Source organism: Heterodontus francisci, chromosome 7 (genome assembly GCF_036365525.1).
Source record: "Heterodontus francisci isolate sHetFra1 chromosome 7, sHetFra1.hap1, whole genome shotgun sequence".
NCBI lineage: Eukaryota > Metazoa > Chordata > Chondrichthyes > Heterodontiformes > Heterodontidae > Heterodontus > Heterodontus francisci.
This window is the reverse complement of record NC_090377.1, coordinates 71,495,863-71,509,335: the sequence shown is the minus strand read 5'-3', so window position 1 is coordinate 71,509,335 and position 13,473 is coordinate 71,495,863. Positions and strand designations below refer to the sequence as shown.

At 41.8% G+C, this 13,473-nt stretch overlaps 1 protein-coding gene across 3 annotated transcripts in view; it reads left to right on the top strand.

Annotated features, from left to right (window-relative positions):
- The window catches only part of ppig (peptidylprolyl isomerase G (cyclophilin G)), a 48,058-nt gene that overhangs the window by 19,427 nt on the left and 15,158 nt on the right, over positions 1–13,473 (top strand). For all 3 annotated transcript variants that reach the window (XM_068035392.1, XM_068035391.1, XM_068035390.1), the window contains exons 7-9: positions 529–558; positions 656–795; positions 1,941–2,142. In XM_068035392.1, coding sequence (XP_067891493.1) covers positions 529–558; positions 656–795; positions 1,941–2,142 — 372 coding nt within the window. The remainder of the gene's footprint in view (positions 1–528; positions 559–655; positions 796–1,940; positions 2,143–13,473) is intronic.

Genomic DNA, 13,473 nt, shown 5'->3' with positions numbered 1-13,473 from the left:
AACCAGTTTTTTATGCTTGTTATGTTATGGTCTCATTCAGGTGTGGGTGGGCAGACAAGAATCAATCAGTAATCGAGAATTCTCTCTTGCTCTTTGCCCATCACGTGCTTGTTGTGTCTGTCTTTCTCTTCACATGAGCCCTCTGTCTCTGAGACTAATGGGTCCCATTTTTATTATAGTATTTTCTGTATATTAAAGCAATAATAAACAGATTAATTTAGATTTTCACAGTAATATTTTCTCTACCCTGCATTATTGCACTGCTCCCCCCCCCCCATGTCTATAGAAATGTATGAGAGATTAGCATCAAAAATTGCAAAGCAATTTTTTAACGTGCCCCAAGCCCATCTGTGTAGTTGAACTTGCAGTTGTGAAGTTTGCTTTCATCGTTCATCATAAAGATATTTTGCTGCTGAATTTGTTTGTAATTCTGTATTTTTACTGTAGCTTTACTGTATATGTTGTCTAATTTTGCTTTTCTGATTTCATGTTATGAACATTCATTTTTGTGAATATTAAAACATAAAGAACTACTAAGCCTGCACCTCATTTAGATAGGTGAGTATATTTTCTAAATATGTAATGCTGTCATTATCTAAATGTTGCTTACAACACCACAAAGATTATAAATAAAAATCACTTCTAATTTTTCTAGTGTACACGTGGTCTTTGGTCAAGTTATTTCAGGACAAGAATTAATAAGAGATGTGGAAAACCAGAAAACAGATGCAAATAGTAAACCTTATGCAGAAGTACGAATCTTAAACTGTGGAGAATTAATTCCGAAATCCAAAGGTATGTTTGTGTGTGGATAGGTAGGTAGAAAGGGGAAGAAGCTCTTGTTTTCTTGATTTAAGAGCATATTAATTTTTAATTTCTATGTGATTGAGGAATTCTCATACTATAAAATGTATATATTTGTAATAGATTTTTTATGTTTATGATCCACAAAGTATTTGCCATGAATATTATTTTAAATGGGGGACTTTTTAATATTTTTAAAATAAAACTTCATCAGTTTAACCAGCTAGAAGATGAGCTGATTTTCACAGTTGGTCTCCCATCCAAGGGCTAACCAAGCCTAACTCTGATTAGCTTATAAGGTCAAATTGGGTCGGGTGCTGTCAGAGCACTGTGGAAGTAGGCAATAGGTTTCTTTCGTAAATTTTATTTAAAGGCTTCCTCTTCTGCCTCAATTTTTGACAGCTTATTTTGTTTTCTTTCTCTCTGCTGCTTTTGCAGACTGATTTTTCTGGCTGAAGTAGTGGAAATGATCATAGAGCTTTTGTGATCATCTCTGTCATGGGAGCTGTGAAATAAATTAGGTAGCTGGTTAATTGATAGTTGCCATTATGGAAAAGTTGTGTGTGCAATTGCCCAACGGTGTATTTTTTTTTACTCAGTGACAGTCACTGTATTAAAAAAAAATTATGTTGCAGTCGTGTGAAAATTGATTTGCACATAGAAGTCAAGGATCTCAGGAGTCGTGAGATATAGCTGTCCTAAAACATACTGGCTTTACACTAACTACTGTGAACTTGTATTACATGCTGAAAAGCTGCTTTATATGCATCTCCCCATATCATTGTTATTTAGGAATAATACTTTCTAAACAGTATAAAATCCCTTTAGTACCTGTATAACATTTACTGACTATAATATCTTGATAGCATTTAGTTTTAAGGAAAATGTGTCAACTGCTATTGCAATACTAGTGTTTCTGATGTTTTGCAGTATGCTAGATTTTACAGTCATTATGTTCACGTATCATTCACATTATTTTTCATTTTGTGTTTGCATTATTTGTTCAAAACTTGGGAAATATTGAAAAATACATTCAATTCACTTTGTTCATTTGTAGATAAATCATAGGTGCAGATGATTTTCCAACCATGACATATATTTTAATAAATGTGTGTATTTTACCTTTACTTAACAAGCCAAAAAGGAAGAGAAGAAAAGAAAGAAATCTTCATCATCCTCTTCAAGCAAATCTGAGAGCTCTACTGACTCAAATTCTTCCTCTGAGTCAGAAAGTGAAACAGATGAAGATTCTAAGAAAAGAAAAAAGAAACAACGTAAGAAAGAGTCCAAAAAACGAAAGAAAGATAAGAAACGAAGAAAGAAATTGGAAAAGAAAAGGTTGGTGGTGACTTGTATATGTAAGAGAGTTATTTGTCCTTTATGTTGCTCTAGCTTCAAAGTATTATAGTAAATTTGAGTATAAGCTCATGAATGATTTCAGTGATTTTAAGCCAACATTTTGTGCAGAAACTGCAAAAAGGTTCTACAGTCACATCTTTTAATTTATTACCTGACCAGGTATTTTTGCCATCATTTCCCACTTGGTATTATCTCATGTCATACACCTTCCTAAACTAAGGGAATATGCTGGAAACCTGTTCCCATTGATAGTTTGTAACTGGCTGCTAAGAGGTGTGTTATATTTGTCTAGGGCAACTGATTCTCACACATAGTGTTATCTACAGATATATGTGTAGCTAAAAAGCAATTAAACTGGCTTCACCCATGTTTGCTTAATCGCTAGTAGACTTGTGTTCTTAAATAGTTATAAAGCAAGAGCATGCATTTATATGGCATCTTTCATGTTCTCAGGTCATTCCAAAGCACTTGACTGCCAATTAATTGCTTTTGATGTCTGCTGTTGTCTGGTGGGCATATTAAATGTGTGTATGTCTACAAACACTTCAGGTTAAGTTTTCTCATTATAAATTCTTGTGTCCGCATTTGTAATGGAAATTGTCCATGTAAATTTGTCATGCTGCAATTGCACTCTTCCTGTAGTGCCACAGATGGTGGGAGAGTGTAATTAGAACAAGACTAGTTTACATTGGCAACGTCCTGAATGCACATGGACATGGAGATTTATAAAAATAAGAACAAAATGAATGACTTTAAAATGGGATTTGAATTTAATTGAATAATTGGAATGGTCAAATTATCTACTCTCTAATCCCATTTCATCTGAAGACTGAACCTAGTTTTGAATATATATATATATTGTAAAATCTTATGTCTGGTGCATATCCATCACACCCCAATGTGCCGCACTTAAAAGTAAGTGCATGCATACTTAAATCAAATTGACTCATGTTATTTTCATAAAACCCAACATATCTCCCATACCAATCATGTAACAAGCAGGAACAAAAACTGACAAAGAATAGCCAATCAACGATTAACTACCAATCTTTAACAAAAGTGACGCAGAAACAATGAAGTTCCTCAAAGCTTATTTCAACCACCATCTAATTTCACCAACAGGAACTTGTATTTGTATAGCGCCTTTAACATAATAAACATCCCAAAGCGCTTCACGCGAGTGTTATAAATCAAAATTTGCCACCGAGACACATAAGGCAAGCAGGTGACCAAAAGTTTGGTCGAAGGGGTAGGTTTTAAGGAGCATTGTAAAGGAGGAAAGAGAAATAGAGAGACAGGGAGACAGAGAAGTTTAGAGAGGGAATTCCAGAGCTTAGGACTTTGACAACTGAAGGTACGGCCACCAATGGTACAGTGATTAAAATTGGGGCTGCGCAAGAGGCCAGAATTAGAGGAGCGCAGATATCTCGGAGGATTGTGAGGCTGGAGCAGATTGCAGAGATAGAGAGGGGTGAGGCCATGAAGGTTTTGAAAACAAGGATGAGAATTTTAAAATTGAGGCATTGCTTAACCATGAGCCAGTGTAGGTCAACAAGGGGTGATGGGTGATCAGGACTTGGTGCGAGTAAGGACACGGGCAGCAGAGTTTTGAATGATCTCAAGTTTGTGGAGGGTGGAATGTGGGAAGCTAGCTGGAAATGCATTGGAATAGTCAAATCTAGAGATAACAAACACATGGATGAGGGTTTCAGCATCAGATGAACTGAGGCAGGGTTGGAGTTGGGAAATAGTACAGAGGTGGAATAGGCTTTCTTAGTGATGGCATAGATATATATTTGGAAGCTCATCCGGGGTCAAATATAACACCAAGGTTGCGTAACGTCTGGTTCAGCTTTGGACAGTTGCCAGGGAAAGGGCTGGAGTTGGTGGCTAGGGAACGGAGTTTGTAGAGGACAATGAATTTGATCTTCTCAGTGTTTAAGTGAAGGAAATTTCTGCTCATCCAGTACTGAATGTCAGATAAGCAGTCTGATAATTTAGACACAGTGGAGGAGTCGAGAGAGGTGGTGGTTAGGTAACGCTGCGTGTCATCAGCATACATGTGAAAGCTGACATGCTGTCGAACGATGTCATCAAGGGGCAGCACATGGATCAGAAATAGGAGGGGGCAAAGGATAGATCTATGGGGACACCAGAGGGAACAGGAAGAGAAACGATTGCAGGTGATTCTCTAGCTACAATTAGATGGATAGCAATGGAACCAGGCGAGTGCAGTTCCACCCAGCTGGATGATGGTGGAGAGGCATTGGAGAAGTCTGGTGTGATCAGCCATGTCAAAGGCTGCAGGCAAGTTGAGAAGGACAAGGAGGGATTGTTTACTTTTGTCACAGTAGCTTAGGATGCCATTTGTAACTAGAGCCATTTTGTGTCAGGGTGGCAACATGATTGAGGGATTTAGGGAGAAAAGGGAAGTTGGAGATGGGGCAGTAGTTTGCAGGGACAGTGGGGAAATGGTTGTTTTTTTGAGGAGAGGTGGTGACAGCAGATTTCAAGGAGAGAGGGACAAGACTTAGAGAGAAAACTGTTTAGAATATCAGTTAATATGAGAGCCAAGATGGAAAGTTGATTGCCTTGTACAGTGGTTAGTGCGGCTCTGCATTTTTTCTGGATTTGTTGTGCAGTGAAGATCATATTTGAAGTGCCTCTAAGTGGGTGAAATCCACATTGTGACTCAGAGGAGCTCTTCGGTCACTGGGCACAGGCAGTTGAGGAGGATCCTTGCAATGATCTTCCCTGTGGCAGACAGCAGGGAGACCCCCCCCCCTGTAATTACCTCAGTTGGACTTGTCTCCTTTCTTGAAGATGGTAATGATTACAGCACCCCTGAGCTCCTCATCGTGCCCTCCTCCTCCCAGATGAAGGACATGAGGTTGTGCAATTGCGCCAGGAGTGTTTTAGAATTTTGGCAGTGATTCTGTCTGCTCCAGAGGCCTTATTGTTTTCCAGCTGATGAATGACTTTTTTAACTTCATACTAGGCTTGGGTAGTGCTGAGACTGAGCTAGTTAATGTTCTGAGGAATGGAGTAGAGGACGCTCAAGTCAAAGACAGAGGTTGAGGAGCTCTTCGAAATGCCCCTTCTTGTGGATGCTGACTGCCTCTCTGTCCTTGATGAGCTCTCCTCAGTTCTTGGCTCTCAGCGAGGTAGGCCTGAGAGTGTTTGGGCAATAGACAGTCTTAACAGTGCTGAAGAACCCATGTATATTGTGGTTGTCCACAAGCTGTTGGATTTCTCGCGCTCTTTCCGCCTACCATTTGTTGTTTGTGCCTCGGGCTTTTCGTTGTACTGCTGCCTTCAGATGTCTATGGGTATGTTGCCTTTCTCGAAGTGTGGTGATGCTTCCAGTCTACAAATGCTTTGCGCTTACACTTATTTAGCTACTCTATCTCTTGTTCATTCTTGGCAAATCAGTCTCTGATTCCTGGTAGAGAAGCCAAGTACTGCGTTGCAGGTGCTGATAATTGTGGACTTTAGAGTGGACCAGGCACTGCTGATACTGTGGCTCCTGTTGGCTGGGAGCAGATGCAACCTCTCTGAGGTACTGGCTGAGAAGAGCTTCCTTTGTGGGATTTTTTAGACCTTTGATGTTAATTTTCTTGCAGCAGTGTTTCTGTTGCCATCACTGTTTAGGGGTCAAGTTGATGGAGGTAGTAGATTGGATTAGGCGATGATAGGTCCAGCAGTTGTCAGCACCAGTCATGGAGCAAGTGACGTGGACATCCCTACGATCTCTTGCTCGGCTGCTGATGTAGTCAAGCAGATGCCAGTCAACCATGCGGGTTTATGAAAAGTCGTCCTCAAATATGGCTGCCCTCAAAAATTTGTCACCATCCTTTGCCTACTACAATTTAACATGCAAGCTGTAATCCTTACTAAAGGGACTACCACAAACCCTATCTCAGTGAAGATTGTGGTCAAACAAGGTTGTGTCACCACACCAAACCTCTTCGTATTTGTTGCCCCAATTCTGCACCTTACCTCCAGCAAGCACTCCACAGGTCGGTTGGGAAATTATTCAGTCATCGCCTCCAATCCAAAACTGAAGTCACACCAATCTCCGTCATCGAGCTTTAGTACACGGATGATGCTTGTGTTTGTGCTCACTCGGAGGCTGAGCTCCAAGTCATCATTTGCTCCTTCACTGAAGCATACAAGAGGATGGGCCTCACTTTAACCACCCAGAAAACTAAGTTTCTCTTACAACCCACTCCCACATTGCAACATCACTTCCCGTTGATCAAGATCCACAGCGAGACCCTGGAAAATGTGGACTACTTTCCATATCTTGGGAATCTCCTCTCAAAGAAGACAGATATAGATGATGAGATCCACCATTGCTTTCAATGTACCAGCTCAGCCTTTGGCCGACTAAAGAAATTAATTTTCGTGTACTCGGACCTCAAACCTGGGATTAAGGTCGTGATTTACCAGGCAGCAGTGATCCCTGCACTCCTAAATGCTTCGGAGACTTGGACAATCTACAGTAGGCATCTCCTGGCATTGGAGAAATACCACCAATGCTGTCTGTGCAAATTCTTCTTAATTTGTTGGTAGGATAGGCAGTGCAATGTGAGCATCCTCTCCCAAGTCAACATTCCCAGCATTCAGGCGCTAATTGCCCAAAAACAGCTTTGCTGGGCGGGTCATGTTGTTTGCATGCCTGACACCAGGTTCCAAAAACAATTGCTGTACTCCGAACTGCAACGCGGCAAGAGATTCCCAGCTGAGGAAACGCTTTGATGATCTCAAAGCATCCCTGAAGAGATCCAACATCCCCTCCGATTCATGGGAATTCCTGGTCCACAACCGCCCAAACTAGAGAAAGGAGCATTTGAGAAGGCACCAAGCACCTCAAGAGACTAAAGTCCTGACAGCGGAAGTTGGGCACACACTCCACCCCTGCCCCCAAGTAACTCATTTACCCAGTCCTTCAAACACCACCTACCCCATATGTGGTAGAGTCTGTGGATTGCATATTGGACTCGATAGTCATTAAAATGCACAGGACTAGAGTGGAAGCAAGTCATCCTTGATCCTGAGGGACAGCCTAAGAAGAGGGAATAAGGTCAAGGAACTAGGAGGTGGGTCTCATGGACAAGATGAGTTTCGAGAGGGCAGGAGGGAAGATGGGAAAGAAACTAGAGAATGATGCAAGGGCAGGAGGGAACTTTAGAGAAAGCCTGGCCCAGTGGGCTAGGGGATGGGAGGGACATTGCAGAGTTAGCTGGTCAGGTGGTCTCAATCTTAGTGACAGAGACCTCTGTTAGCTCCTCACACTTGCTGTTTGAAGTGAGGGATGAGGAGACAGGAGTTCAAGACAGTTTGTACAGGTTAGACGTCAAAAGTCTGGCTGTCTGAAAACTGGAATTGTCCGAAAACCGGACTTTTTCGAAAATAGTCAAAACCCATTTGCTCAGATAAATCCTTAATTTTAAACTTTTCATAGATTGTGTAAAATGGTTGATATGTGGAGGAAATGGTTATAATAAAATATAGCATTATTTTTATGGAGATTAACTAAAGCTAAAATGATTACATAGCCAGCACATTATAGTATAAGTCTCTCGAGATTATACTACGGCTGTATAATGTACTAGTCAGACTTCCACCAGAGCACTGTGTGCGGTTCCGGTTAGCACACTTCAGAAGGGATGTTCGTGCATTGAAGGAGCGAGCAGCAGCAAGGATGATCCCTAGTACATAAGGGAATGAACTTAGAGGCGAGGTTAGAGGAGCTAAATCTTGACAGTCTAGTGTCCAAAATCTGGGAAAATCTGACACGGTCTCAGTCCCGAGGGTGCCAGATTTTGGACATCAGACCTGTAGTAGAGAAAAGAAGCCAGGAGTTATTTTTGCATTTCTGAATGATCTTGGAATAGTGAGCAGTTTTGACCCAATCCGGTGACATAGTATTGAAAGGAAGGTTTTTAACATGTGAAAGACCTTTTTTAAAAAAAAGTCAGAATTCTCAAGTAAATTATTAAACTTTCCTATACAGTTATGTTTTCTGTCAAAAATATATCTTCGCAAAGCAAGTTCGTAAATCTTCTCCAAGCACTCACTTTATTCACTGAATGTAAAGCTTGTAAAGGTTACAGCTCCCGGAATGTATCATTGTCATTCTGGAAACATCCTGTGCACATTTCCCTGAATGTAAGTTGAGACAGCCTCTCTGCTAATTCCAATGAACATCACCATGTTTTAGAGCTAGGGGAGTGCAGTGCATGACAGGAATTTCTTTTAATGATTCACACCACTGGGCCGGATTTTATGGGAAGTTTGGAGATGGGAACAGAGGTTGGGTGGTGCATAAAATTGGTAAGGAAGACGTCGGATCCTACATCCGATCCGCATTTTAATGTTGGCGGGCAATGTGGAGGGCAGACTTCACACATCCACGCGGAGGGAAGAAGTTAAGAGACCAATTGACATCAATTTTATTCTCCGGTTTGAATTTAACTGGCGCATGGAAACCATGGGCCATCAGAGCTTTGCCCAGTGAAAGGAGACGACAAGGAGGGAGTTCAGTTCTGGCTGCAAAGGAAAGCCATTGAGTGAAACAGCATCGATTGCCAGGGAGGGTGGAGGAGGAGGGAACATCAGGAAGTGGTCTGAGGAGGGGGGGCAAAGATGCAAGCACTGTGGGGGAGGAATATCGGTGCTATCGGGCAAGTGACACCTCCTTAGAGGTGACAACTGTGAGAAAGAAGGGGGGCCATTGGCTGTGAAGGTCTTGCACACAGGGAGAGGCAACCTGTCATGGGCTTTATTCACCCTGACATCGGGGGGCCCCTATTGAGGGGGAGGAGTAGCAGAGAGGGAGGAAGGTCCAGGCACCGGCAGCGGAATATCAGCAACCTTGGGGCCCACAGGAGGGCCGGCCTTGGGGTTGGGACACTGGAGAAGGGCGCAGAGGGGCACGCCAATAGTGTCCTGCACGTAGAAGAAGTTTCCCTCCAGAAAAGGTCTACCGGCCGAAGCTGAACTGCCTGCAGATGCCCGAGCGGCAGTGTCTGTGAAGACTCCACCTCTTCAGGGATGCTGTCATTGATCTGTGCGCCAAAATGCAGGACGAGCTGAGCCTCATGGGATTTGGTGGAAACCCAGTGCTAGTGGCACTGAAGGTCACTGTGGCACTAAACTTCTGTGTCCCCTGATCTTTTCAGGGATCCACTGGAGATATGTGTAGGATCTCGCAATCTGCGGCACATCAGTGCATCAAGGTGGTCACCAAAGCCCTTTTTGGGAGGGCAGGCTACTATGTGCGCTACTGCACTGATGCACACAGGTGCAAGATGTCATCAGCTGCACACATGTGGCTGTCAAGGCCCAAGCAAACCATCCAGCAACCTCCTTCAACTGGAAGAGCTTCCACTCGCTTAATGTGCAACTGGTCTGTAACAACTGCAGAGGGATCATGCAAGGTTCTTCAGGGAACTCATGAAGATCGTTAAACCAGGTAGCAGTGAATGCAGGGCTGGCAGCCCTTTAAATATGGCACCAGCACCTGCCATTGAGTCAGCCGACACTGCCATCAGCACCTCATTTCCTGCCTCCGCTACTTCATTGCACAAGTCCCATGCCTCCCGTTTTTTAATTGGTTGGCCACCTTGTGATCGTGGTTGGCTGCCGTGCCGCCGCCGCTGCAGCCCGCACTGTTCGGACTAAATTCAGCCCCAAGACTGGCCAGTCACATAGTGTACCAGCATTTGCTATTTTTAAGACTAGCTATTCTTCTTGTCCTTTGCTGAGGACTAGTGCCACTGAAAGGTCAGCAACCATTAATAGGCCTGTAAAGGTTACTAAGTTTTACGCAAGTACAGTGAATTATAAACTTCTCTTTATCTAAGTTGATCAAAGAATTATTTATTCAACTACAGGACATTATATGAGCAGATTTGTTACTGGTATGTGAAGGACAGGTTTATCTGTTTGCAGTGGGTGAACAGAAGCATTGTTTAGATACTTTGACACCTTGTATTTCACTTTTATCTTTTTTGTAATAACTTCACAAGTTCCTTCTGTCAAGTGTCTCCTTAGATGCAAATTCATTCTGTTTCACTGTAAATTTCTTACATGGCACGCAGTGGATTTTTGAGTTTCAAACCTTGTCCCCGTCACTTAAAGAATTGTTTCTGCTCCACAAGGCAAGTTGTAGAGCAATATCAGAAATGTAGAGATTCATCTTGCCGTTAACCTTTACAGCTGTCGGTGTTCTCTCATAGCTGTCATTAGTTAACTTATTTCATTGGTCTTCCTGTTGCAAGCTTCTACTTTCACTGTTCCTTTTTCAGACGTGCTTCAATTATTTGAAGATCTGTGTGCTTTATCTGCAGCTCAATTATTTAACACCTTTTTGTAAATGCTAGTGTTTTACTACTTTCATTCAGCATTTACTTAATTACTGTTGGATATTCTGTTCAATTGTGTCATTAGCAAATTTCAGATCTGATTTTGACAGATCAAACTGTTTGCCCCTTAGGTAACATTCAGATGCTCTTCAAACCCTGTAATATTAGTTGTCTCTGTTATGACTGAGACAGGAGGAGTGCACTTTTTTTCCTAGTTCCACTTCTCCACAGGTCACAACATATATTTAAATGTTTACCCAGTTACAGATACGGTCAATCATAGTCTCTATTTTTATCCCAGAATAAAATACGCCAACCAGGTTTCTTTCATAAAGAACAAAATTATCAGTATATTATAAAACAAGACTTAACAAGGAACAAAGCAAAGCATTAACACGCAGATTGAAATACGAAAGTTCCCTTTTTACCTTAACCCCGCCTCCACACACAAACACACACACACACACTGGTTAACAGAAAAATGGAGATTTTCTCTTTAGAGCTCTGTTACAAAAAAAAAAGACAAAGAAGAATACTTTGGCCAAATACTTCTTGAAGAAGAAAAGAAGATATGAAAAGATGTCAGTTGTCCCTTTTTGGTTTGGCAGCCCAAATACACTTAGATGGCTGTCACTGGAACAGTTCTAAAACAGTTCTTTTCAGGCAACATTGAAGATCAGTTTGGCAGGCTTTCCAGGAGAAATGCAGCATCAGTTTCTCTATTTCTTGCACTGATTCTCATGAAGTTCTCAAAGAGATGGAAGAGGCTGATGATGGTGACTACTCTCTTGGCTGGTTTTCTCCAACTGCCTTCAAAACATTTCACAGCCCAACACACTGTCCGAAGCGAAACCAAAAACAATATCTCAAGAGTCAAGCCTCCTGACCCCTATAAATCTTGACCTGTCACTTCTCTGTAAACATCTTCCCAGAGTCAAAACGCCCCCGCTGGGTAATTATCTGCAGACAGGTGACTTCCAGGAAGAGTTGTTAACAAACCAAGTCCAAAAGACCCTCCGATGACCCCAGTGAAAAAATCCTTTTCAGTTTTCCCAAATAAAACTATGTCCATAATTTTAAAATACATGAGTCCTCAAAAAAAAAACCTTAAAAAATATAGAAGCACTGTCATAACATCTGGTATTGGATGGAATCAAATTTATTGTAAAACATATCAAAAATCCATGATAGACTGATGTAAAATAAAAGTTCCACAATGTTTTAAATAGAAAATCAATGTGCAAGCTACATGATGCACTCGCGAAGGCGCCTTCCTTCGACAGTACCTTCTAAACTCGCGACCTCTACCACCTGGAAGAACAAGGGCAGCAGGCGCATGGGAACACCACCACCTGCAAGTTCCCCTCCAAGACACACCATCCTGACTTGGAAATATGTCGCCGCTTCTTCACTGTCGCTGGATCAAAATCCTGGAACGCCCTCACTTAAAGCACTGTGGATGTTGCTACACCACATAGTCTGCAGCAGTTTTGTGTGTTTAGGTGGGATGTTGACTAGCTTTTGACCTACAAGATACAAACTCTGGTTTCTTAATCAAGATAGAGTTTATTAAGTACAGTAAGAATATACAAGCAATACTTAACCAACAGCAGTAGTTACACAGCAGAGTGTAGGGTGTCCTCAGCCCTTGCTTTCCGAGCTACTATGGCGCTGTCTTTTTTCTTTACGTGTTCTGTTGACTTGTGGTGTGTTCTGTTCACTGTAGGTTGGTCTTTTCTTGAATCAGTGCATGCCGAGTTGTCCCAGCACCTGCCGTTTATGGTTCCCTCCGAGGGTTCCTTCCTTCCATGTTAGACTACAGTCCACCTGAACCCTTTGGTCAGGTATGACCTCACCTTCTGTCCATTGTCTCTTCTTGATTGGTTTATAGTAGTCAGATTACAGCAGATATGACCCCGCCCGCTGTACATTGTCTCTGCAAACAGCTTGATGGCCCAAGTCATTGTCACACAATGGGAAATGTTTGCTGTTCCATCAACATTCCAGTCTTGAATGGTCTCTGAAAGTCTTTTATTTGCATTACCATCTCATGGGGCCTATAAGCCAATCGCTTGTTGTGACTGAGTCTGTCTGTCTTGAAGTGCAAAATGGGCAGTTATCAAGACATCCGGTCTCTCAGCAAAGCTATTTCTGCTATTGTTACAGTAAAGACTGTCTCCCACCATCTCTCCACTACAGTATACAAATATACATTTCACATTTAACAACATGATTCTAAGCACAAAGTCCATAACTTAGTTCTAATCTAATACATTGACACATATAGAAAGGAGAACTATTCCCGGGCATAATTGCATCACCACTTAAAATCAGTCTACTTTAAAACATGGCATCCCATGTGAGTTTGTGTCAGGTCATAATTTACATAGATTTATCTAACAGATAAAACATGGCAGTGGTTAACCCCTTAGTTCATACAGGTCTGAGGAGATGTCTGGAAGAGAAAATGAATCTGGGGTAATTCGGCTTCCAGAATGTTAGCAAGATTTAGGTTACAGAAAAAGTTGTTGTAGGTGGTCAAACCATCACTGTTTTTGGGCACTCATATTGGATAAGGTGGCTTTTGCAAATATGATTTTCTGGCTGCAAGATGCTAATGAGGTTTCTTTTGAGAGGGTATGAGGCAGGCCTGTGGATCTAGTAGTCCTTTTAAAATGCAGCCTGATTGTGGAATTTGATCTCAGTTTCAACTTTAAACTGATTTTTACTTCTTAACACTTTGTTATTAAGTCGATTTTATTTTTTAATCAACGCTGAAGTAATGGTCTCAGCTGGACCATCAACATGTTGGCAGGGGATTATGGAGTCATGGGGAGGGTTAACATGTGAAATAGCCATTTACACGTGATGGTGATTAGTTACCATTTTGTAATACTTTTTACACAAACCAACGATTCTCGGAAGACCGCCATCATTA